At 44.0% G+C, this 24,931-nt stretch overlaps 1 protein-coding gene across 5 annotated transcripts in view; it reads right to left on the minus strand.

The window, feature by feature from the left end:
* Window positions 1-2,902: 2,902 nt before the first annotated feature.
* The window catches only part of MFAP3L (microfibril associated protein 3 like), a 28,005-nt gene continuing 5,976 nt past the window's right edge, over window positions 2,903-24,931 (minus strand). For 3 of the 5 annotated variants that reach the window (XM_075421720.1, XM_075421719.1, XM_075421718.1), the window contains exons 2-3: window positions 11,922-12,331; window positions 2,903-8,315 (exon numbers count right to left, since the gene is read on the minus strand). In XM_075421720.1, the coding sequence (XP_075277835.1) occupies window positions 7,456-8,315; window positions 11,922-12,204 (1,143 nt within the window). In that variant the 5' untranslated portion in view covers window positions 12,205-12,331 and the 3' untranslated portion in view covers window positions 2,903-7,455. Of the gene's footprint in view, window positions 8,316-11,921; window positions 12,332-22,797; window positions 22,843-24,931 lie in introns of all 5 variants that reach the window. The other 2 variants (XM_075421717.1, XM_075421716.1) reach the window with 1 other exon arrangement.

The following is a 24,931-nucleotide window of genomic DNA, read 5'->3' on the forward strand; positions in this document are numbered from 1 at the left end:
AAGAGATCACACAGGGTAGAGAATACTTAACCTAGAAGACAGCAGAAAAGCAATGCCCTTCCACCATGCCCTTAAGGAAGCTGCCGTCACCTAAGCAGAACCATAAAAAGAACTAGAAATATCCTCCCTGATAAAAGGTACCCTGAGAGAAGGGCTGGGCAGTATGTTTCATATTTTTGTGATAATTTACTTTGGGGTTGGCAGTGAAAAATTCTCTTTTTCTCCTTTTTCTCCACTTGAGTATGTTTAAAAATAAATGAACACATGATTAAATGAGTTAGAATTTAATATGCTTTGAAGATAAATCACCTCTGGATGTTTTGAGTGAGGAGAAATTTTTCCCATTTTAATCTTCTTAAGTTTCTTTCTGTTTTTTACCGCCTTTTCCTGAGGCTGTTTACTCTGCATGTATTAGAGAGAAGGATAATGAGGCATTTTAAACAGGCAGGACCCATGCTTGTCTCCTTAGAAGAAAGCTTCTTTTTCTGGCTGGTATTTTTTTTGAATCCTGCTTTCTGACTAAGGTAGTGCTCACCAGCAGGAGGGAGTTAAATGATACTCAAACAACTCAAGAGCTATCTATTTGTCAGGGCTCATCTTGAGGTAGAAGCAATAAGAGGCTTCAGAAAGAGGGAAGTGGTGGCGGCATTTACTTTGCTTCTCTGTAATTATCAGTTGAGAATGACTGGGCCTGAGCCACTAATAAATACGAGTGGTTTATTGGGTGGTATAATCAAAACGTACAAAAGAGAAGACAGAGATATTTCAGAAAGACCACCTTGTGCATCTCGAATGGGAGCTCCCAAACTCCGTGGCTCCACAACAGGACAGGGTGGCAGTCTGTGGCTGGCCTTTGACGCATAGCTAAATAGTCCTGAAAATAATTTCAGAAACGTAGATGAGAGTGACGAGGCTCTCTCTGATAGTTCTTGTGCTAGTTCCGTGCCTAAGGTGCTTGCCCACATAGGGAAGGTATGGTTAAGGTAGATGTAACAGGAATCTGTTCTCAAAATAGAAAGTGGTTATAGAACGGCATATTGATTTGATAGCGATGCTAAATTTCTTCTCAGTCATACGCAAGGTTTTACACATATTCTCCACGCTATACAAGGCTGGCCGTTCGTTTTTCTCATTCTTGCCTCTTTTTGTTGTGGCATGAAATAGCTTCTCATTATACAACTTGAGTGTCCTAAGTTTGCCGCATTTATTGTTTGCTGCCATACATTCCGATTTTGAATAAGAAGTTGGTAACTTAGCTTCAGTTTGTATTACTGTCTTTGACCAGTTTACACAGACTTATACATGATACCATGGATTCGCGAGTCAGCCTTTACTGTAAGAGTATAATAACTCAGTTTGGGCCTGGGAACCAGAGAGCTAAATATAGCACATTGCATTAGAGCCTGATACAGCTAGGGGGAAAAAAAAAATCCCTTTTGGGACTTACGAAAGGTCAGTTTGGAACAGAGGTGCCTGCAGTGAAGAAACACTTGGCCTGACCGCTAACTTCACTCTGTTCTCATTTGAGAAGTTGCACTGTGGAGCTGGTGGGGACAGAAAAAGTGCAGGAAGGTAAGGTGGGGAAAGGAATAGATGGACAAAATGGGCACGGAACCAAAACTGATTCTCAAGTCTCTTAGCTGGTTATTCCAGGCAATAATGCAGGATGTGGGCTAGAAAATCTCCCGTCCTGTGGGCAAGCGGTGTTGCAGCACTGCAGGTATCCGAGGTACCAGCCCTGAGCTGTGCACTGGCTTTCCCTGGCTCCACTCTTGGCAGGAGAACAGATCCCCCCCCCCACTATCCCCATCTTTGTCTCAATGCAGGTACTACCCACCCGCAGCTTTTAGTTTTGGACCGCCTCTGTAGTACCGATGTAAGGCAGTCTCCTCCACACAGTAAACATCTTCTCGTTGTAAGAAGCACTGGGGCTGGGGGCAGCCTATCCCAGTGGTCAGGAGTGAGGACCAGCTCCTTTGTGGTACCCTGCCTTCCTTAAAACTGCTCCAACAAAGCAGCCAGAGGAGTTCAGCGTGCTGGAGGGGAGCAAACTGAACTGGTCCTGTTCTATACGAAAACAAGTCACAGCATATCAAACTGCCCCAGCTGCAAGACAGGGTCCCATGCTGAGGCAACAGAATAGCATATGGCTCTAGCCATATGTATTCCATTTTTATGATCAGTTTGTGACCCCTTACAGATATCTGTAGACAAATTGTGGATGTCTCAGCCCCATGAACTCAATTGAAACTGTTGAATAAAAATGCTTCTGAAAATATTTTTCAAACTTGGAGCACTCTTTCAAACAGCTGATTTAAAACACAGAATAGCGATTGTTTCCCTGCTATTGGCCATGTTTTTCAGCCTAGAAGAGGCAGCTGCCAAGAGCAAATCTTTCCTGTGTGAAAGGGCAAGTCCCCCCTACTCCGTCTCTGTCAGTGACTGCCCCTGGCTGCCAGTTGCGTAGCATCAGCAGAGCCAGGCCAAAGTATTACAGTGTCTGCTTCAGCTCGGTCCCACTGAAGACTACTGAGGAGTGAGATGGTCCCACTGCTACGGGACACAAAAGCCATTTCACCTCATCCTCTCAGGGTGGATGAAGGAATGGGGGCAGGTATGGCAGCCCACCCTGCTATTTTGTCTTGGTACTAGGGTGCCTCTGGGAGAAGAGACATTTATTTTGTTGGGCACAACTCTGAAATAGCGCAAGAGTTTTTGTAAGGCTCCACGACAGGGCTCAGAGGGGAAACAGCAGCAAAAAAAGTCCTTTGGATTACATGCAGAAGTGCTGCCCTGCTTCCAAAGAGAAGACTCTACATATGTGAGCAATCTAGGCTATGGATAACAACACCCCTTAGCAATTGGGTCTACATTCTGAATAATGACAACATCTCCCTTTCAGAGCTTTATTAAAACTTCCTAAGTATATAACTGTTTGTCCTGATCAAAGTTTCTGGCATATTAGCAGATGTACAATGAAAGACATAATTCACTTCCATTTCAACTGGAGCAATGGCATACTCTTACTAGCAAACTACCATCTTGTTGAGTGTGTACAAACTCGGCATACTCTGTGCAAATTCTTTATTGAAACAATGATCAATTTACAAGCTGGATCACATGTCATTTTGCCACTTCAGCATGAACTGGTGTCTTTGTGGTTTATGGCTGTGAACTATAAAATCGTAACAGTTACTTAAATCAAAATACAGTAACTGCTTCTCAAAAGAACACATTCATATTCGTCTTACATTTCTTGTAAAATCAAAAAGAATTTCATAATAAATGAAATATAACTTAGGATACTTTAGTGCAAGCATTTCCTCTGCATCTAAGAAGCTTTCAGTTGTCCCACTAAGTATGGCATACTTAGGAGACAAACCCTTAAAATAGCATGCTGCTGAGATATTCCATGGAACTTTTAAAAATCGACACTGTTAACACTTTCCAGAATTAGTTGATCTGAACCAAATGAAAAGACAGAAAGCCCTGGTTATACATTACAGTACTTTTGTCGAAAGGTAACTGAAAATTGAGGGACTGACATAGTATGTACATTAGAATAAAACAGGCACTGATTTTAAAAAAATCAACATCTGCCCATATATGCCATTCTGCAAGTCTTACGATTATACAGTCATTACTAAGCACAGGAGTGAATGGCTGTGCCTTAACTAATGCCAATAAACATGCATAAAAATGCTCATCTATGGGTTCTTTTAGATTTTTTAAGTGACAAGCTCAAAAAATGACTGACGGGTAGGTTTCATCACAAGCATACTCAAATCAGAGAACAAAAAAGGAACAGCAGTAAACAAATGCTGCTCAAAAAAAAGTTGAATAAGTAGTGAGTACTATGTTCAAGTGGTCTGATTAAGATGGTCTTACATTTAGTGAAAAAAGAATACTAAGCGTAAAATTCATATCCAACACTGATTTCTTGTCATGTTTCATGAAGTTTTGGCAAAAATTTTTAAAATGGTGTAAATATATCCTGCAAATCTTCTCTTTAAGCCCAGCTTGGTGTTCATTATGCTTTTAGAATGCAAATTCAGTTGGACTGGATTTTCCAGATTCTGAGTGTTTTAAGAACCATTAGTGTTTGGTGATATAATCAATAGAACAATTTAATAAAAGGTGTGCATAGTCCAATGATGGGAACAGCTCACTCTAATGTCCCTGAACTGCTTAAGGTGCATGAAAATACATAATGCAAATACTAATATTTTTTAGAGCCATCATTAATTTTATATGTATTGTGTTCTTGCACCATAAAATTGCCATTCCCTAAGAAATACTGAGAGACAGAATTGTTTACTTCATAACAGCACAGTAAGAAAGTTTGGAAGAGGAAAGATGGGTTTGGGTCTTGCTTCCCATCTATCTCCCACAAAGGCAGTGCCTGAAAGCATGTAAGAAGCTTTAGGCTTACAGGTGTAACATAATAAGCAGCATACATGCAAACAGAAAAAAATACATAACCCAGCACCATTACAATCTGTATTTCCTTCAGATACAGTGCTGTTCTGCTTTTATTCCGATGGTACCGCAAAGCTAAATGTCCAAAGAATTTACAGCAGACCGGTGGGATCGGTCCTGCCTGTGAAGTCTCAGCTCTGAGTGAGACCAGCTCCAGCAAAGTCACAGTTCCCTTTGACCTTTTAACAGCAGGAATTCAGCACGACACCTCTTATGTGCGTCTCATCCAAATAACTGTTGCTCATACGTAGGTTTGGTGCATCTAATCCAAATAACTGTTGCTCATACGTGGTTTGCAATGTACGTTTGTGTGTACTTCAAATACACGCTCTCTGTGGGCAACCTTTGGAAAAAACATAACCTGTATCTTCAAGGAATTTGACACAGAGATACTGAAGAAAACCATGCAGATTGCTTGCTCTCAAATGTTTCTCAATAAGTAAGTAATAAACAGGCTGGAGGACAGCCTGAGGGCAGCAGTTGGGATCAGAACTGCTTGGTACCAATTGCCATGTGAATACATGAAGGGATCTGGTCTCTACTGTAAAAAAGTTCGTAATTAAAAAACAATTAAAATTAAAATACTGTAGTTTAATAAATAATTTTGCAAGTGTTTTTTTTTAATTTACAGTGTAATTTAAAAGTTATTTTTATGCTTTCAAGGAGAAAATCCTCGCTCCTCTGTGCAATCTTAGCTGGGCACCAGGCAGGTAACTTCAGAATGCAAGAGCATTGTTTGTAAATGCTGAACAGGCAGAAAAATCAAGATGCCTTTTCTCAGGAGGTTAAGGTGAATTAAAAGAATTCAGTGCAAGTTCCTGCTTTTGTTTCTGCCCTCATCCTTTTTCATACCAGAAGCAAATTAAGTAACTTGAAAAACTGATGTGGACACTAAACAGAAATGTACTTTGGACTCAGACAAGAAGTTAACAGTTTGCATCAGTAGTATTTTCAATCACACTGGTCAGAAGTGAGGTTTTTTATGGTATTCTCTTAATCTACCCTGTGTTCTAGATTTATATTGCTTCGCTGGAATTAAAATATTTCCAGCCACATTTCCAAAGGGACTTTGCCCTTGCATGTTTCCTTTGGGCACGTGCAAATGCATTTTGGATAAATGCCTGCCACTGTAGTGAGCACAAACAAACATCAGGTAACTAAATGCTGTTGCTTTCACAAGTTGGTCACAAAATCTGAAGTCCATTACTAAACACATATTTTTTTTAATAACCATAGAAAGGTAAATATGGAGTCTTCTCTGCATCACCTGTGTAAGTCATGGGATGTTTCTCTACTACACTGCTAGTGAAGCTCTGCACTTCAACATGCGGAAGCTGACACAAAACTTCAGTTCATTATCAAGGTTTTTTTAGATAGCGGCAACATTGACTTTGTTTGGTCTCAATTACCTCTGCAGTTACCGTACCAGATTGCCTCCAATGGACACCTTATGTAGATGTGGCTACTTCAATAAAATGTCCAGAGAGCCATCCACACATCATCTCCCCACAGACCTATGTGACATCTTTTTCTGGAATATCCTTGATTCCAGATTTGAGTATCTATACTTACGCTACCATCCTTCTTAAAAACTATACGGTGATAGTTTGTTCATTAGTTCCAAATTAAATCTGTCAGGTAATGAAGTAATATGTTATTAATTCTACAGAAACTCCTCCTTGTAAGTGTTTTCTTTTCAGACTCACTCTGGAGAAGGTCCTTTTCACTGTCTGTCTGCAATAGAAATTATCACTTCCACTCCTTGCATCTCCTGGCATAAATCTTGATCCTTTTTACTGCCACAATCGCTGTGACCATTAAAGCTTTACTGGGGTAGAGTCACATGTACTCCAGCAGTGAACATCCTACGTAGGTAGGAGGTTCTTAAAATACCAAAGCAATTATAACACAGTAAACAGTTTGTGTGATCGTCATTGTAATTTCACAGGACACTTGATTAAACATAATTTATTTCTTTTTAGTTTGGATAAAACACTCTCAGACTTATGCTTATGGATTAATTTAGGCTTGATCTTCAGAATATGAATCTGCACAAAACTGAGAAACCCAATAAAAGGGTCTTTGCCATTTCAGCCTTATCATCAGCTGATTACTGGCAGTTGCAGGACTGCTAAGGAACCTGCATATCTACTGGTAAGGTAGTGCATACTTACTCATATCAAATTACTACAAAACAAGATATCTTGCATATTTGCAGCTGTTTTCCATATAAACTTCCAACAAAGTAAAAAATGGTCAAATATTTGCAAAAAAAACCCTGCAGAGCTGTTGGATTGCAACTTTCTGTAAGATGTCTATGGGTTTTCCCATCTGTAAAATACACAGTTGTTTCTGGATGTGAGAAAAACAATTGCTGGCATCCTCATCCCATGGAAAAGGGAAAACTATTTCCCATGTGCCTAAGCAGTGTGGTCTCAAATGAAATGGAAAGATTTTAACTTTCTTTAATAGCCCTCTAAATCACAATGCAGCTGAGCAAACAGGCTTTGTAAATGGGATCTATTAGGACTTTATTTGGCTACTGGAGTGCTGCCTCTTGGGCAATATTTCAAATTCACAAGATAGTATTTGCAAAAATGCAATGGATAGAAATAATGAGAGTGAAGGAGGAAAATGAAAACCAGTTTTATGTTTAGTAAGTTCAAGTGTCCTACATCAAAGACTACCAATGACTTCCAGAAGGCCACTACGAGTGACTCCGACCTAGAAAATGCTGAGGTAAATGTTTATTGGAAATACTTTTAATCAAAAAGAGCAATTAATATTAATGTAATAGCAATTACTCTGCCATACATCATGGTAAACTAAAGTCAAACTGAGAAGAAAGTGCCAAATAATCCACATACATGCTTTTGCTATGATAGTCTCCAGGTAAGGCTTAGCGGCAAGTACAATATGTATTTTTAAAAGAGCTCCACCTGATTTTCCTGCTATGCATAGATTCAGGAGTAACTATCATACATGGCTTTCGTGTCTAACACATGTATTTTTGTCATTTGCCAATGCTGTGTCATCAGAACTGAGTTCAGCAGAAGGCTCAGGAGGGGGCTCTGAAGGAAGTGCTGGTATTTGAGGAGTGTCTTCTTCCTTGGTGTCCAGCTGCATGCTTTCTTGGGACTGGCCGTCCATGCAGTCCTTTTTGGACAACGGGTGAACTGACACTTTTATTGCAATCTGTTGAGGTGGCTCGTGCAGTGACGATGCGTCCGAGTCAGCTGTGGGAGAGTCACTGCGCTTCAAAGCATTCGGGATCATATACAGCTCATCTGTTGCAGTGCTTTCCTGGCCTTCTGCTGTCTGCCGTACAAAATTCTGTCCTTGCTCCTCCAGACCAACAACCTCCATAATTTCTTCCATTATAGTCCTGCAGTTCATGATGAGAGGTGGCAAAGGTACGCTCCGAGCAAGCTCTTCAATATAGCGAGCAAATTCCATAGTCTTGAACTGGGTTACTTTGGCAAGCTCGAGCGTTTTGGCTGAAGTGATAATTGGGATACGCTTCGCAATCTCAAAGGCTTTCTGGAGTTTCTCTGCCCCTTCTGTTCTGAAGAATTCATTGATTGCTTTCTCTGTTTTCTTTAGATGGCTGCTCATCATACATAACCGAGTAATGTTCAGTATCATAACAACGGTAAAAGCTGCAAGGCAGACGATCATGTAATAGATTCCCATATCTCCGGAGGTAAAAACGACTCTCAGCGTCACAGTATTGTTAACACTGCCGTATGTATTCGATGCGACACACGTGTATTTACCTCTGTCTTCGAAAGACACGCTGGTAATGTTTAGTAGTCCATTGTCAAACCACCATTTTCCTGTCGGAGAGGAGACAGAGTAACTTAGTTAGAAGTATTATGTTCCCATGATCAGCACAGCCTTAAACATCAGCTTTGTCAAACTGGCTTCAGACTTTGGAAAAGGAAATAACGTTTACAAGAAGACAAAGAATTTACCAAAGGCCCGTCTGTCCCTGAGATCCTAGCTGTGTAACTATCAAATCCCTGGCATCTACTGTGAATCATCGGATCATGCCCTAAAAGAGTCCCATAACAAAATGCTAATATGCATGACATCTATCACAATCTTATGGTCAGTTAAGTTACAAAGACAGGACTACTTACCCCAGAGAGCCTCCCAAACACATGCCACACTTCCTCAAAGAACAGTAACAATGAGATTGTGAGGCAGAAAAACCTACCAAGCCCTCCTTGTTGTGTTCCCTGACTGGATTTTCTTACAATTGGGTTATTACTGGTGTTTTGTTACAGTATCTTATAAAATTCTGTTAATGCAGACTTTAAAAAACTTAGTATTTCAGACATCATGTACTACGCTGCCTGCCCCCTGAGGTGTTCCAAATCTAATTTTGAAGTATGATTTTTTAAAAAGGCAAACAGGTCAGAAGGAGTAAGATGGATGGGAAAGAGATGAGCCATGACCAATTAAGAGAACATCTTATTTGTCAGTATGAACTTCTACGCACCACGATGGAACTTCTTATACTTTTAAAAGTAATTTCTGTCAGTGTAATATAATTGATATCTTTGATCACTACATGTAGTCGTACATTTCATATCCTTTGAACCTGGTACAGCAGAACAATTTACCTATTAAGCAAAAACCCAGCACTCCTATCACTGCTAAAGCGCTTCCAGATTCAGCTAGTTACTGTGTTTGCCATTATATATTGGTAACGAATTTGATTTTCAGTTCCCCACGTGAGCTTCATTTTTATTCAAATATCCCTACCATTTAAGAGCTGAGGATGTAAATTTTTTGCTTTATTCGGTGTGATACAACTTACTAAACTGCAACTTTGCTATAAAAACATGATTCAGTAGGAGAGCCTGGTGTCCATTCTTTCCTTCATGTAAACCCACCCCTGGAAGTGTTCACATGGTGGAGAGAAGAGCCAGACAGCGTCGAGTGGCTCTGTGCCTTCTGAACACTTCATACAGGGAGATGTGATATAGAAGACTTCCTTTAAAACAACGACATAGGCTGATGTCAGCGAACAAGATCACCTAATACATACTGCTGCTCAGAGGCAGACTCAGCTTTTTTCAATCTCTGTAACACAATCCCCAGCCATTCCTGACAGGTGTCTGCTGAAGACACTGATGGAATTTCAATAACCTTCCACAGGAAGGAATTTCAGGTGTTCACCTATCTTTACTACCAGAAAGTTGTTTTTCCTTAAACCTAACCTAACCAGCTGCAATTTAAATCTATTAAGGCAGCTGAGCAAAGACACAGAATCTGTGATTAGAGGACTAAGACAGTGCAAACCCCCTGTGCAATGCATGTAAATCACAAGGTGAGGACTGCAGTCTTGCCACAGGTTGATGTATACCTTGCTTCTACGCTTACTTTACCCTTTTCATGGAAGCTCTTTCATTGTTAAAAAGATTATTCTAGTTTTTATTTCATTTCTTTCGAGGAAGAATCTGTGGGCAATTCTGAAACTCATTAGTCAAAAAAAGTCTTTGTAATTCAGAGTAGTTACGGGCTTTTACCATTTTGAAAGTTTTTCTAATTAAACTTAGCTTACCCAAATTGTTTTTTTACAGTATCTCCAGTGGAAGCCTATGTGGAAAGTACTCCCACAAGATCCCTGCCTCAGTTCCTGTACGGACAGTTCTTAATTACATCTTTTTATCCTCTTAGAATTTTTAACCTAGCTGAAACACTACTTTTTGCCCTAGCTTAATTCTTGAAAACAGCTGAATCACTTTGCCTGAAATGAAAAAATACAGAATAAATAAAAAGCTCAGTCGAAAGGAGAATTTCACATTAAAAAAATCACCCCATCTTCTAAAGTTAGGCACATTCACAGGAAAACTCCCTTACAGAGGAAATGTCAGCATCTGTAACAGATGACACTTCTTTCTCCACCTCTAGAGTACTGGCTGCTCAGTATTTCTTTGAATTGCAATGTTGGCAAAGCAGGTCTTTATTAATTGTAAATGACAAGATGCCTTGCTGATATATCCTGGCTCCAGCTGTTATAAATGACATAACGGCATGGAACTGTGACTCAATGACTGGGTCTGTGCCAGTGGATCCTGGCTGATAGTACAAGCCTAATGAGAAAACAACGATTAGAAAAGGTATCATTGCTGGTTTTGACAACAATTCAATGTCATACTCCACATAATTACATACATAGTAAAGAAAAGTCTTGTGCTAGGAAACATGTCTTACAGGAAGACAGTGAGTTTCTTACAGGAGGAAGCGCACTTTCAGTTAGACTGAAAAGCTAAGTTAAAGTCATGTTGCCTTCATACTACATCTGCAATTGTTACTAATTTGGTTGAAGTTTTTGCTCACCTGCCTAAGTATCTGTGTTAGTAGCTACCTCTCTCAGTTGACTATACAAAGACCTCAAGTCAGATGCCTAAAGGGGAAAATTTCTGTCAGTGAGCCTTAGTAAAACACTCTAGTGTGCTAATCACAGCATGTTGCCATGACCACACAAACTGTGTCTGAAAGTCCGCTTACCAGCTCAAATAGTTCCTTTCTCTACCTTTACTCAGAAGATGATAAAATACTGTAATGTAAAATATAACCAGTTATGCAGTAAGCTTTTACAGATACACTATGCTGCTGCACATCCAGCTGGGTCAATCGTTACTCCCGTCACAGCAGAGTTCTCCCTCAGGTCAGCTATTAGTTAGGCAAGCTATCTTGCATTTAGTATGTTTATTTCATCATGCTGTGAACAAAGCAGTCAGTATGGAAGGATTACATGAGCAAAACACCTCCCCCCCCTGAAATGTTCCCTAGAAATATAACTAGGATTATCACCCAAACCTTCCATTTAAGGAAAACAAGCTCATGTAATTAAGGTCTTAAGGTCTCTGGCAAATCCAAGTGAAGAGTCTTAAGTAAAGCCAGGAAGGCTCAAACTTGGCTTGTCCTTCTGACTGCTGCCCTATATAGATTCTTCTGTTGGTCACTGAGGGCACCTGTTTCTCGCACTCCCATGGCACTATGGATGAAGACAGGAGGTGTATCAGGGAGTTAGCTGTGTTGAATTAATGCCAACAAACTATTCTCATATGTCAAGAGAATCCTCCCTTGAGTTGTAAAATAGCTTTTTAGTCTTTTTGGTGCCAAAGAACAAGAGAAGACAGAATGGAAAATAGGATAAAACCCAAAGTCTTCCAATGAAGCCTATCTACACCTTCTATTAAGTGCATCAGCTTCTTGCTATGTGCTACTATAAATAACACATTAAAAAAATGTTATTGTTTTCTTTCAAGGTGCACACAACAAATTTATGGCTGCCACTGGGCTTCCACATATTTTCACACAGGAAAATACCTCAGTTGGGCCATTATATTCAGATTATTAGTCAACCTGCTGAAATCAGAAGTGTCTCTGGACAGCCTTCACCAGTGAGAATACTAAGATCTTACCTTTATTCTCCTCCTCTTGGAGCAGGTGGCCGTTGGAATTGTACCATCTATAATGAGGACTAGGACTACCTCGGACATTGCAGTTGATCAAGGCACTACTCCCCTCCTTGGCTATAATGTGGTCGATGCGGGAGATCACCACAGGCACAGATCCCATGTTCACGTGAGTGCGGTTGAAAGTGCTATTGGTCACATGCTCAGCAGTCGTCAAAGCTGCCAGTAAGATGACAAGGTGCATGGCAGGCAGAAAGTACAAAAAGTGGTGGCTGTTCGGTATGTTCATTTTCCTTCAGTGTAATACGCAGCTGGCTGGGAACTGGGATCGGTTCAGTTGAACGCAGGCCCTGTTGAGGTGAGGCGGTCACAGGAGAGTTCTACTTTGATCCGTGCAATTTGATGTTTAAAATATCCTATAAAATAAATAAATAAGTACCATGAGATGGCATGTATAAACAATCCATTACATGTGCTCTTTTAAAATAGTGACGCATCCATTAATGCATTTCACAATCATGAGCTCAGTGTCTTGTCTAAATGCTAATGTTATCACAGTCCTTATTCTTACTGGAAAAAGATGCATACATTTTCCTGACAATAGTGTTGTTCAGAGTGGCAGGCGTGGGAGACGGCTTTTATCACCTAGACACTTTGCAGCAATTTAGCTACAGCAGCAGCTACAGCTTTATGCCAAAGGTCCTACAGATTTTTCTTTTTTTTTTTTTTTTCAACATTTGCAAAATCAAAAGGAAAAACAAAGGTACAGCATGTTAAAGCTGTCACTACCAGTTCAGTGCTGCAACTCTTGTCACGTGCATGGTCTGAGGTGAATTGTGGAACCTGGTGTAAGAAAGAACTGCTCCAGAAGAGGTTATTTGAGCTGATGTTGGAATCCTCAATACACACAATTTTGTCCAAATACAATAGCACATACAGCAAAACATTTCAGACCATTCACTTTTCTTAAGCTACTGCATTTTTTTAAGTTTTCTGAGATAAAACATGGAAGAATATTCTTAAAAGACAATATTTAGTACTTTATATAGTCCTTTCAATGTCATTTTTAGAGCAGATTTAGAAAGAAAAATACTCGCTAGTGACACAATTATGGCTAAGGTTTCTTTGAGATTGTTTTGGTTTCGGCTGCTGCCGGCAACAAAAGCGCCACGCGGCCGCCCCTCCCCCCGCCGGCGTGCGGAGGAGAATGGAAAGAAAGAGGCAGAAACTGGTGGGTCGGGATAAGGGCAGTTTAACAGAACAGCAAACAGAGGGAAACAGGAACAACAACGATACAGGTAAGGAGAAAACACGACAAAAACAGACCCGCTCTCTCGGACCGCACCGGCGCCACACGCTCCCGAGCTGTGAGAGAGTTCCCGCCGCGCCGCCCCCCCCCCCCCCACCTGAACCCAGCGTGACATTCTGGTATGGAATGCCGGGTTCTGTTTGGCCAGGTAGGGTCAGCCCCCACCCCCCGCTGTGCCCCTTCCTGGAGTCCGGTGAAAATTAACCCTGTCCTGGCCAAACCCAGGACATTATCCACCCCTTATTCCATACCGTCTACGTCACGCCCAGGTCCCCCATTGTCCAGTTGATCACCACCACTTCTCCTGTCTCCAGATATCATTCCCTTAGTCTATGGATCATCACTCTAAAGTGTCCATTGAGTTCATTTAATCCATGACTTCAGGCTCCATCCGTCGTAATGGTCTTCCGTGGCAGGGGAGGTGATGTGTGGTGATGGGCGGTCACTTGCTGCATCCGGAGCTCACGGCTGATGTATCTGGTGCGGCCCGTGCCCACAGTCTGCAGGAGATGTTGATCTTGATGAAGTTGCTGGATGCCAGTTGTTAAAAACCAGGTCCAGTCCCATCATTGCTGTGCTCTGCTAGGTTTTCATCGAGAAAAGTCCATCCATCTTTAATCTGGACGATTCTTACTATGCTACTACTGGCACAACATATAACAATTATAACAGTGATAACAGACAGTGACAGGGTTATTCAACAATTAATTTATGGACTATTCTCGCCCAAAATTAAATCCCCATGAGGTACACATCGGACTTCCCCATCCTTCCGCATTACCCACCAGGTACACCCAGGTCCTTGAGCAAAAGCAATCCCGCGGACGGGCTTGCCTTTGCCCGAGGCAGGACTGACCCAAACCGTCTTCCCTAACATGTTCTGCATGTGCACTACAGGGACTTTATCCCCTTCTACGGGGCGCTGAGGTTTTGACTGGGCAGGACCAGCCCGGTTGGTGGACCCTCTGGTGTTAACCAACCAGGTGGCCTTTGCTAAATGGGTATCCCAATTTTTGAAAGTCCCACCCCCCATTGCCCTCAAAGTGGTTTTTAGCAGCCCTTTGTAACGTTTGATCTTTCCAGAGGCTGGTGCATGGTAGGGGATGTGATACACCCACTCAATACCGTGTTCTTTGGCCCAGGTGTCTATGAGGCTGTTGCGAAAGTGAGTCCCGTTGTCCGACTCGATTCTTTCGGGAGTGCCATGTCGCCACAGGACTTGTTTTTCCAGGCCCAGGATGGTATTCCGGGCGGTGGCATGGGGCACAGGGTAGGTTTCCAGCCATCTGGTGGTGGCCTCCACCATTGTGAGTACATAGCGCTTGCCTTGGCGGGTTTGTGGCAGTGTGATGTAGTCAATCTGCCAAGCCTCCCCATATTTATATTTTAGCCATTGTCCTCCATACCACTGAGGCTTTACCTGCTTGGCTTGCTTGATTGCAGAGCATGTTTCACAGTCATGGATAACCTGTGCGATGGTGTCCATGGTCAAGTCCACCCCTCGGTCACGAGCCCATCTGTATGTCACATCTCTTCCTTGGTGGCCCGAGGTGTCATGGGCCCACCGAGCTATAAACAGTTCACCCTTATGTTGCCAGTCCAGATCCACCTGAGCCACTTCAATTTTAGCAGCCTGATCTACCTGGTGGTTGTTTTGATGTTCTTCAGTGGCCCGACTCTTAGGGATGTGGGCGTCCACGTGTCGGACTTTTACAACCAACTGCTCCAGCCGGGCAGCAATATCTTGCCACAATGGGGCAGCCCAGATAGGTTTGCCTCTGCGCTGCCAGTTGTTCTTCTTCCATTGCTGCAGCCACCCCCACAAGGCACTGGCCACCATCCAAGAGTCGGTGTAAAGATAGAACACTGGCCACTTCTCTCGACTGGCAATGTCTAAAGCCAGCTGGATGGCTTTCACCTCTGCAAACTGGCTGGACTCACCTTCTCCCTCGGCCGTTTCCGCGACTTGTCGTGTAGGGCTCCATACAGCAGCCTTCCACCTCCGCTGCTTCCCCACAATGCGACAGGACCCATCCGTGAACAGGGCATACTGTTTCTTATCTTCTGGCAACTGGTTATACAGTGGGGCCTCTTCAGCACGTGTCACCTCCTCCTCTGGCGATGCTCCAAAATCTTTGCCTTCTGGCCAGTCCATGATTACCTCCAGAATTCCTGGGCGACTGGGGTTTCCCATTCGCTTACTCCACGTAGCATCGGTGGCATGATGCGTAGAGGGGACCCTCTCTTTGAACATCCAGCCCAGGACCGGCAATCGTGGAGCTAGGAGGAGCTGTGCTTCAGTGCCGACCACTTCTGAAGCAGCTCGAACGCCTTCATATGCTGCCAGAATCTCTTTTTCAGTGGGAGTATAGCGGGCCTCGGATCCTTTGTATCCCCGGCTCCAGAACCCCAGGGGTCGACCTCGAGTCTCCCCTGGTGCTTTCTGCCAGAGACTCCAGGTTAGGCCATTCTCCCCGGCTGCGGTGTAGAGCACGTTTTTAACATCTTGCCCTGACCGGACTGGACCAAGGGCTACGGCATGAACTCTCTCCCGTTTAATCTGTTCAAATGCCTGTCGTTGCTCAGGGCCCCATTCAAAATCATTCTTCTTCCGGGTCACATGGTACAGAGGACTTACAATCTGGCTGTAATTTGGGATGTGCTTCCTCCAAAAACCCACAACACCTAAGAAGGCCTGTGCTTCCTTTTTGCTGGTTGGTGGGGACATAGCTGCTATTTTGTTGATGACATCCATTGGGATTTGACGGCGCCCATCCTGCCATTTTATCCCCAAAAACTGGATCTCTTGCGCAGGTCCCTTGACTTTACTTCGCTTAACGGCGAAACCGGCTTTCAGAAGGATCTGAACTATTTTCTCCCCTTTCTCAAAAACTTCCTCCGCGGTGTCACCCCATACAATGATGTCATTGATGTACTGCAGATGTTCTGGAGCTTCACCCTTTTCCAGTGCAGTCTGGATTAGTCCATGGCAAATGGTGGGACTGTGTTTCCACCCCTGGGGCAGTCGATTCCAGGTGTACTGGATGCCCCTCCAGGTAAAAGCAAACTGTGGCCTGCACTCTGCTGCCAAAGGGATGGAGAAGAATGCATTAGAGATGTCAATTGTAGCGTACCACTTGGCTGCCTTTGACTCCAGCTTATATTGAAGTTCTAGCATGTCTGGCACAGCAGCACTCAGCGGTGGTGTGACTTCATTCAGGCCACGGTAGTCTATTGTCAGTCTCCACTCTCCAGTAGATTTTCTCACTGGCCATATGGGACTATTAAAGGGTGAGCGAGTTTTGCTGATCACTCCTTGACTCTCCAGCTGGCGGATCAGCTGATGAATGGGGAGAAGGGAGTCTCGGTTGGTACGATACTGTCGCCGGTGCACCGTTGTGGTCGCGATGGGTACCTGTTGTTCTTCAACCCTCAGCAACCCCACAACAGAAGGATCCTCTGAGAGACCAGGCAAAATGGACAGCTGTTTAATTTCTTCCGTCTCCACAGCAGCTATGCCAAAAGCCCACCGATACCCCTTTGGGTCCTTGAAATAGCCTCTCCTAAGATAGTCTATCCCAAGGATGCACGGAGCCTCGGGGCCAGTTACAATGGGGTGCTTCTGCCACTCCTGCCCAGTGAGGCTCACTTCAGCCTCCAGTACACTCAGCTCTTGGGACCCCCCTGTCACTCCCGAAATGCAAATGGACTCTGACCCTTTGAACTCTGATGGCATTAAAGTACACTGTGCACCAGTGTCCACTAGAGCTTTATACTCTTGTGGATCTGACATGCCAGGCCACCGAATCCACATCGTCCAACAGACACGGTTGTCCCTTTCCTCCACCTGGCTGGAGGCAGGGCCCCTCTAATCCTCGTCAGAGAATTTGCTGCTCACCTGCTGTAAGAATGACTTGGAGGTCCCCTCCAGAGGATCGGAATCAAGGTCAAACTGTCTACCTGGTCTGGAGAGCTGGCTGCTGGAAACTGGAGCGGCACTTTTCCTAACAGAATCCCCTTTTGTGATTGTTTTACCTCGCAACTCACGTACTCGTAACTCTAGACTTGAGGTGGGTTTTCCATCCCACTTCCTCATGTCCTCTCCGTGGTCACGCAGGTAGAACCACAGGGTGCCCCGTGGTGTGTAGCCTCTGTAGTCCCTCTCCTGGGCAGGGAAATGCTTGCCCCTAATAGCTGAGACACTGGCCCGTACAGGTGGGGAGTAGGACCTACTCTCTTTCATTTGTCGGACCTCCCGGGCCAGTTTCTCCACAGCTGAGACAAGGGAGGAAGAGAGACTTTCCTCATATTGGCGGAGTCTGACAGCCACCTCGTCCACTGTTGGTGCGTCTTTACCCTTCCAGTTTACAACTGCCAGTGAGTTGGCATATGAGGAGGGTGCGCTCCGCACAAACTTTCTCCACATGGATTGTGAGCACTGGAGTTCATCTGGGTCTGTGGGTACCTGCTCATCATCTGTGTCACAGTAAACCAGCTCCCGCACAGCTAATTCCCTCAAGTACTGAATACCCCTTTCCATATTGGTCCACTTGCCAGGATAGCATACAAAATCGTCACTGAAGGGGTACCTCTCCCTCACGCCTGACAGAAGTCTCCTCCAGAGGCTGAGGATTTGTTCCTTTTTCCCAATGGCCTTGTCAATGCCCCCGTCCCTGGCCAGGGATCCCAGCTGCTTGGCTTCCTTGCCCTCTAATTCCAAGCTGCTGGCCCCATTATCCCAGCACCGCAGCAGCCAGGTGACAATGTGCTCGCCTGGGTGGCGGCTGAAATCTTTCCGCATGTCTCGCAGCTCGCTCAGGGACAGGGACCGGGTGATGATCTCTGTCTCCCACGATGACCCTGGCTCATCGTCATCCCTCCCGGAGCGATCTGCTCTCTTTGCGTCTTTCTTTAGTTTTACGGGGGCGACTGCTGCCGGCACAGGTTGGTCATTGGGCTCAGCCGCGATGCCTGCAGCTGGAGCTGGGGCTGGAGCAGCTGCTGTGCCTGCCAGGGAAACCGAGGCAGACCCTGCAGCTGTGGCTGCAGCAGCCGTGGTGCCAGTCGGGGGGGCTGTGACTGCCTGCTGGGCTGGAGGGGCTGCAGGGCCGGCTGGGGGGGGCAGCGCCAGTGCCTGCTGCTTCGTTTCCCCCCCCTTCCCCTTTAAGGCGCTGAACAGTGTTGAACACGGAAGCTCGGCAGGCGTGGGCCAGACCCCAGCACATTGAGGTGATCTGTGTCTCTCTGGAGTTCCCAGGGTGGCAGTACACTTTTTGCAGATATTTTACTAGTTTGTCCGGATTCTGTATTTGCTCAGGGGTGAGTTTAAAACACACCCGGGGTGCCCACTGCTCTAGACACCTGCCCATGCTGTCCCACACACCCAGCCACTCACAGCTATCCGGCCCCGGGGCAGGTCTCTGCACGATGTTCTTAACGACTTGTTTAACCCTAAACAAAACCTGAAACCCATTCAGGAGGCAAAACAAAAGGAGAGTGCTGCCCTGAGCATCCCACGGGTATTCTCAAAAGCCGTTAGGACCAGCCTGAAGGAGAGAGGGGGGGCAAAAGAGTGGGGGAAGGTATCCCCTCCGGTTTTCCCCGCAGGCTGGGTTCGATTATTAACAAATTCCAAGACACAGGGTCCGAGGTACGGAAATGACCGCAGTGCCGCATGCAAATACAAGCCCAATTTCATGCACATTGACGTTATCATGTCATAAGTCGATATCGTACAGTACAGTAAAATCATAATCCTGATTCTTTTCCCCGCGATGACGAACAGCACCACAGGGAACAAGTACAGCAAGTACGGATTCAAAAACCACAGCCATCTGATGGAAGACAGAAACATATTTACCGGCGACTATTTTAACACAGAAAAATGCGTATAACAAAATTTAACAAAATGTAAGAAAGCAGTTTTAACACCCACTGCTCGGCCCTGCCGTTATCCCCGCCCCACATCTGGGTGCCAATTTAATGTTTTGGTTTCGGCTGCCGCCGGCAACGAAAGCGCCACGCGGCCGCCCCTCCCCCCGCCGGCGTGCGGAGGAGAATGGAAAGAAAGAGGCAGAAACTGGTGGGTCGGGATAAGGGCAGTTTAACAGAACAGCAAACAGAGAGAAACAGGAACAACAACGGTACAGAAAACACGACAGAAACAGACCTGCTCTCTCGGACCTCACCAGCACTGCACGCTCCCGAGCCGCCAGAGAGTTCCCGCCGCGCGCTGCCCCCCCCAACGGAACCCAGCGGGACATTCTGGTATGGAACGCCGGGTTCTGTTTGGCCGGGTGGGGTCAGCCCCCACCCCCCGGCTGTGCCCCTTCCTGGAGTCCGGTGAAAATTAACCCTGTCCTGGCCAAACCCAGGACAGAGATACAAATGAAGTTGGGACTTTCCCATTCCTCATGTGGCATTAAGCATTTTGCCTGTATACTTTCTGCACACTCTAACTACAGTATTTTCCCTCAGCCCATCATCTACAACGAGCATTTTCTTGAACAGTGATTTCAGTTTGCAGACAGAGGAGGGGGTTTATAAACGTGCTCTCTATTGGCCTCATTATGCTCCCAGTGAACGCTACTGGCATTCAGTACTGACTGAGGGCACAACGTTGGCCTCAAAAGGAAATTTCACCTCTGAAAATTTCACGGAGTCTAAGGGCCACAAATGATGTTAAAATCACATCAGAGTAGCTGACTACATTGGTTTTACCCATGTGCCTCTTAGGTAAATAATTGAAACTTAGTGAAACTTATTAGTTAGAGGAATCTACCTGGAATAAAATACAGGTAACTATCTAACAAACTTTCCCCAAATCAACATTTCACTTGCAAAACTGTTTACATTTTATTAAAGATCTGGTTGACACCATGGTAACTCAGCTGCCTTAGCACAGAAAATGACTGCTGACAAGATTAGGTCAGTTCCATATATAAAGGAAACACTAAAATAAAAACAAACAAACAATCCCCTTCCCTCTTTATTTAAAAAGGAAAGAAAGCAACATTACTCTCTGTCACTGTTAATATTTGACTTCAGTTGTTTTCTTTTCCACCCCCTGTTCTCTGTAAAGCAATGAACTTGATTTCATACAAATAGATGCAACTGTTATTAGAAGAGCAAAATAGTTTCCTCTGTTTTGCAGGAAGAATCATTACTATAAATGACAAACTATGTTTTTTTAGATAAGCTGCATGCGTGGTGTGGATGCCTGCCACAACTCCAAGCCTGCCCTCATTTTTACTCTAAGTTTTCCTCATTATTGAATATGGAAATATTTGTCTTGAAGAGCCAGAATAATTTTTAACTTCAAATTAATATGCAAATCTCATTTGTCATATCAAGCTATATAAACAATGACTTCAGCAATCCATTTCCAATTATGCAAAGTGTGTAGAGCCTGTGCTTCTGAAGTTCTGTATAGGTACAGCCTGTCTGAATCTGCACTTTGGAAAAAATCCCTTCAATTTTGTTTATTCATTTCAGTAACTATTTACATATAATTTCTACTACTCCATTAACCTTGGAGACAGCCATACTTTATGGCTACACATATTCACTCTATAAAATGTTTCTGTACAGTGTTATAGATCTGCATTGCGCCATACAGAAAAGCCAAAAGCCACATCACACTTCCTGGCAAGGGAGCAGGAACAAAGACTGGCTGGATTAAGGCAATGGGAAGGGCAAAAGAACAACATAAACTGATTAAGCTTTGAGTTGATAATTACTGGCTGTGGCTTGCTATTATTGTTTTTGAGCCTACTGTATTTTCTGATGGCAGAAAAATCAGTCGCAATCAAAAAGGTGTTTGGGGTGGAGAGCAATGTGCATTCCAGAAGGAAATGAAACAGCATCACCCCAGAGGGTGAACAGAAAACCCGTAAGGAAGGACCCGCAGTGTACTGGGAAGCACAAGGTAGTTGGTGGCCCACTGAATCCCAACAGCGCAGGGATGCTGTGGGTGGATATTTGGAAACTGTGTGACGGCAGTAACAATGTAAGCAGTGCCTAATCTGTGTGTTTACCTGTGTTTAACGCAGAACATATGAAAGCAAAAACCGCACCTTTGTATAGCAATAACAAACGTGGCCGGTTCTTAACGTGGTCAAACACCAATTACTTGTCTGAGAACAGCAGGGACTCCCTCACGCTGGCACACAATGGAATCATAAAGAGCTGCAGTAAATTTAATGAAATAGAGCCAAATAATTTATGTCTACTGCGGGAGATTCATACCTACTCACGTCACTCCTGGGAATGTACTTTCCCATGTATGTTCCTGGAAGGAAGAATATTAACAAAACACTAAATACCTCTGCAGATGCGTTTCTGTTTGAAATAAACACAGTTTGATGGCTAGCATGAAGAATAACCAGGCAGTAGGTTTAAAGCAGAACGTTTGGAAATGGCGGCTGCTGCTTCCAGGTGCCATCCAGGGAAGTGCTCTTCATGGACATATGAGTATGTTTGAGGAGTCCGGGAGAGGTCTCTCTGCAGATCAGTGTTTTAAGATGCACGTTTAGACGAATGTTCCCAGGGCAACTAGGAAGTGATAGGGAATCTTTTCTTTGGTGAACTGTTAGTGGGGAACTAAAAAACGGAAGAAAGCAAACAAGATTTTCTCAGCCTCCCCGAGCACAAGAAAGTTAAAGAGTGGCATGCAGGGACCTGCATGTCCAGGACCCTCTGCTAACCTGTTGGACAGGACCAAAAATGCTAGAGTCAGGTTAGGAAAGCAGGAAGAAGCAGAGAAAGAGAACTGAAAGGGTAGAAAATGTGCTCACACCAGACTCTGGTGCAAAGGGAGATTTCCTGAGAGTTTCTGTCCTATTGCTTTGCTGTAGGCACAACAGCAGCCTCAGTATGTAAGGGAAAACAAATGTGGGAGCCAGCTGCTTTGTTAAATGTAAGTGATGTCATGGGTTATGATTCAATCACACAACTAAATGGGGAGAAGGCTAAGGAGACTGAAATCGGACTGGTAGTGATGTCTGCCCACTTCTGGCGAAGAAGCAAAAGAATCCAGAAGATCAGAGAAGTGGGCACAGTGCTGTCACCTGGGATCTCGGCCATGACAAGCAGGAATGAGCTGTGGCCCGTGATGAACCTGGTGAAGGCAGCCAAATGGTAACTTTTTAATCTGACCTGAAGTCAGACAGAGCTGGATTGACTAGACTAAAACCAAGATTTCTGTAATAACTCCTCAAGACTGAGAGTAACAGGGCACTAATGAAGAAGGACATCTGCAACACTGAGTATTGCTCTGTAGGAATGGACTGAGTCTCTAGCAGCTTTTTTGCCACAAAAGAGTCACTATAAACAAAAATTTAAATTTCCAATCATGGAAAGAATGTGAACGTTCCTTTCTCCCATCCCTGAAGCACTTGAGCTACTTGTAGAAGACTTATAAAAAGTTTATAATATATTTAATGTGGTTACATACACTTTTTTCCCTTTTTTTTTTTTAATTTTAAAACTGTAGTGCGTGAAAAGGGAGAACACCACTCCTGGCTATTCTGAACTACCTTTTCCATCCACAGTTGTAGTCAGGAATAGGCTTACCTCCCAAGACGGAATCAGAGAAATCTCCACGCTCTCCTCCAGCACCTAGAACATATATACAGATAACTTACCCTGCCGTATTGCATCTGTAGCAACATTTACCCCTGAAAGATGGTAGCCAGAGGTCCTTACATTAAACAACTTTGGTTTATTCTTCCCCGACGCAAATAGTATAAACTGAAAATCTGAAAGTAACAGATTTAATGCTCATGGGATTAACTTCTAAGGAAAACTGCATGAGACCTGAGCCACACGATAGAACTATGACAGGCTTTTACTCTAAGTGACATAATAACCAGCTCTAGCGTGCTCTCTATGCATTTCTATCCAGAGAAGTTCCCTGGAACGTGCTCCAGAACAAGCACAGCTGCGGGGTGGTGGTACTACTCCTAAATGTGTGAAACAGGGACAAAACCTGAGGTTAAAAATTCTCTATCCAAAATCAAGCATCAGTCTAAGCAGAAGACACTTACAGCTCGGACTGGCTGGGAACATTAATCACTCGGAGACATGTCCTGATTGAACATTTATTTTTTCATGTCACAGAGGAGTCTGCTTCCCAGTATTACGCCACCAAAGAAAATGACTGCAGGTGAGGGGCCAGGTTTGTAAGTATTGCATTTGTGCAGAACAACATGATGACAGAACACAAAAGAACAGAAAAGGAGGGCAGTGATGCATACCTTTTGTTGGCTTGCTCACTTCTGTAAGACTGGCCTGTTCTTGTAATAATGTGTAATCCTATTAACTGTGAGGTTATTCAATTCGGAAGTGAAGCACAAGAATCCAGCTTATTGTATAATGCATAAATTATGTTCCTATAGCTTTAACATCCCAATATCATCTTGGCTGGCTTGTAAGTGATCAAGAAAATGAAATGATTTTCATTCTAGTTCTCATTTGTCTATAAATATCAAGAATGATGTTAGGAAACAAAATTAAAGCTAATTCTTTATTATTTAAAAACTACTTACTACCTTTCCTGGTTTCCATGGGCAATCTTTACGCAGTGGGCAAAAGTTAACAGGTTTTACTGGAACAGGAATGGAAATGAAGGAACTTATGCCACACGGAAAGCGAGAAGCTCACCACCAGTTCATAGGCTTGAGTGAGAACCACCTACTGAAAAGGTTATGCTATTAGGGTCCAGACAGGCAGATGAAGTAAAACATCAGTCCTTTACAACTAGCAGAAACTTTCTGACTTATATTTCTAGTCATTTGCTAGACAACAAAATACTACGGCTTGGTTCTGAAGGAGCTGCTCTGTTTGTTGTCCTTGGGGAGATTTCAGTCCTTCATAACTTCATGATTTTCTGCTTCCCTGGCTATGTTGGCTAGGTGGCACGCTGGTGATGTTTGTAAGACAAGCTTCCTTCTGCACATCTGGACTGGGGCTTCCCAACTGGGCAGCAGCTGCCACCTATGTGTGTGTTTCAGTCTCCACAGCTGCTTTCAGCTGCCTGGGAATCTCTTAGAAACTTCTCATCAGGGCTGTGCGACACTGCCCCGGCCACGTGCGCTCAGCCACTTGGTGGTGTCACACTCGTTGCCTTCAGACACCTGATGGGAAGGTATAGAGAAGACAGACCCAGGCTCCTCTCAGAAGTGCACAGTGAAAGGACAAAAGACAAGGGACACAAGCTGCAGCAACAGAAATAATGATTATTTATAAAGAAATTTTTACGCAGGAGGTCAGTCAAGCCCTGCAACAGGTTGCCCAGAGGGGCTGCAGAATCTCCATCCTTTGAGAAGTTCACAAATTGACTAGACACAGTCTGAGCAAACTGCTCTACATTGGCTCTGCTTTGAGCAAGGTGTTGGATCAGACGACCTCCACAGGCCTCTCCCAACCTAAAGAAACTCTAATACTCAAGAAACACAAACACAAGAATTGCCTTGGAGAAGTCAAGGTGAAAAAATATGGCTAATCTTAAAAATTTTTATAGGAGATGTTGGAAAATTGCCTTCATGATCCCCTTCATAATCCTTTTATTTTTGAGTAGCAGTATTTTAGAATGAAAAGACAGGCTGAGAGTGTTGACTACAGCCCGAGAAAAATGTGTTTGGCCTTATCCATTGTACTCACGTGATAAATAAGTACAATGGTAAGTCCTCTTTACCATATAGAGAGG

Source organism: Opisthocomus hoazin, chromosome 5 (assembly GCF_030867145.1).
Source record: "Opisthocomus hoazin isolate bOpiHoa1 chromosome 5, bOpiHoa1.hap1, whole genome shotgun sequence".
Taxonomy (NCBI): Eukaryota; Metazoa; Chordata; class Aves; order Opisthocomiformes; family Opisthocomidae; genus Opisthocomus; species Opisthocomus hoazin.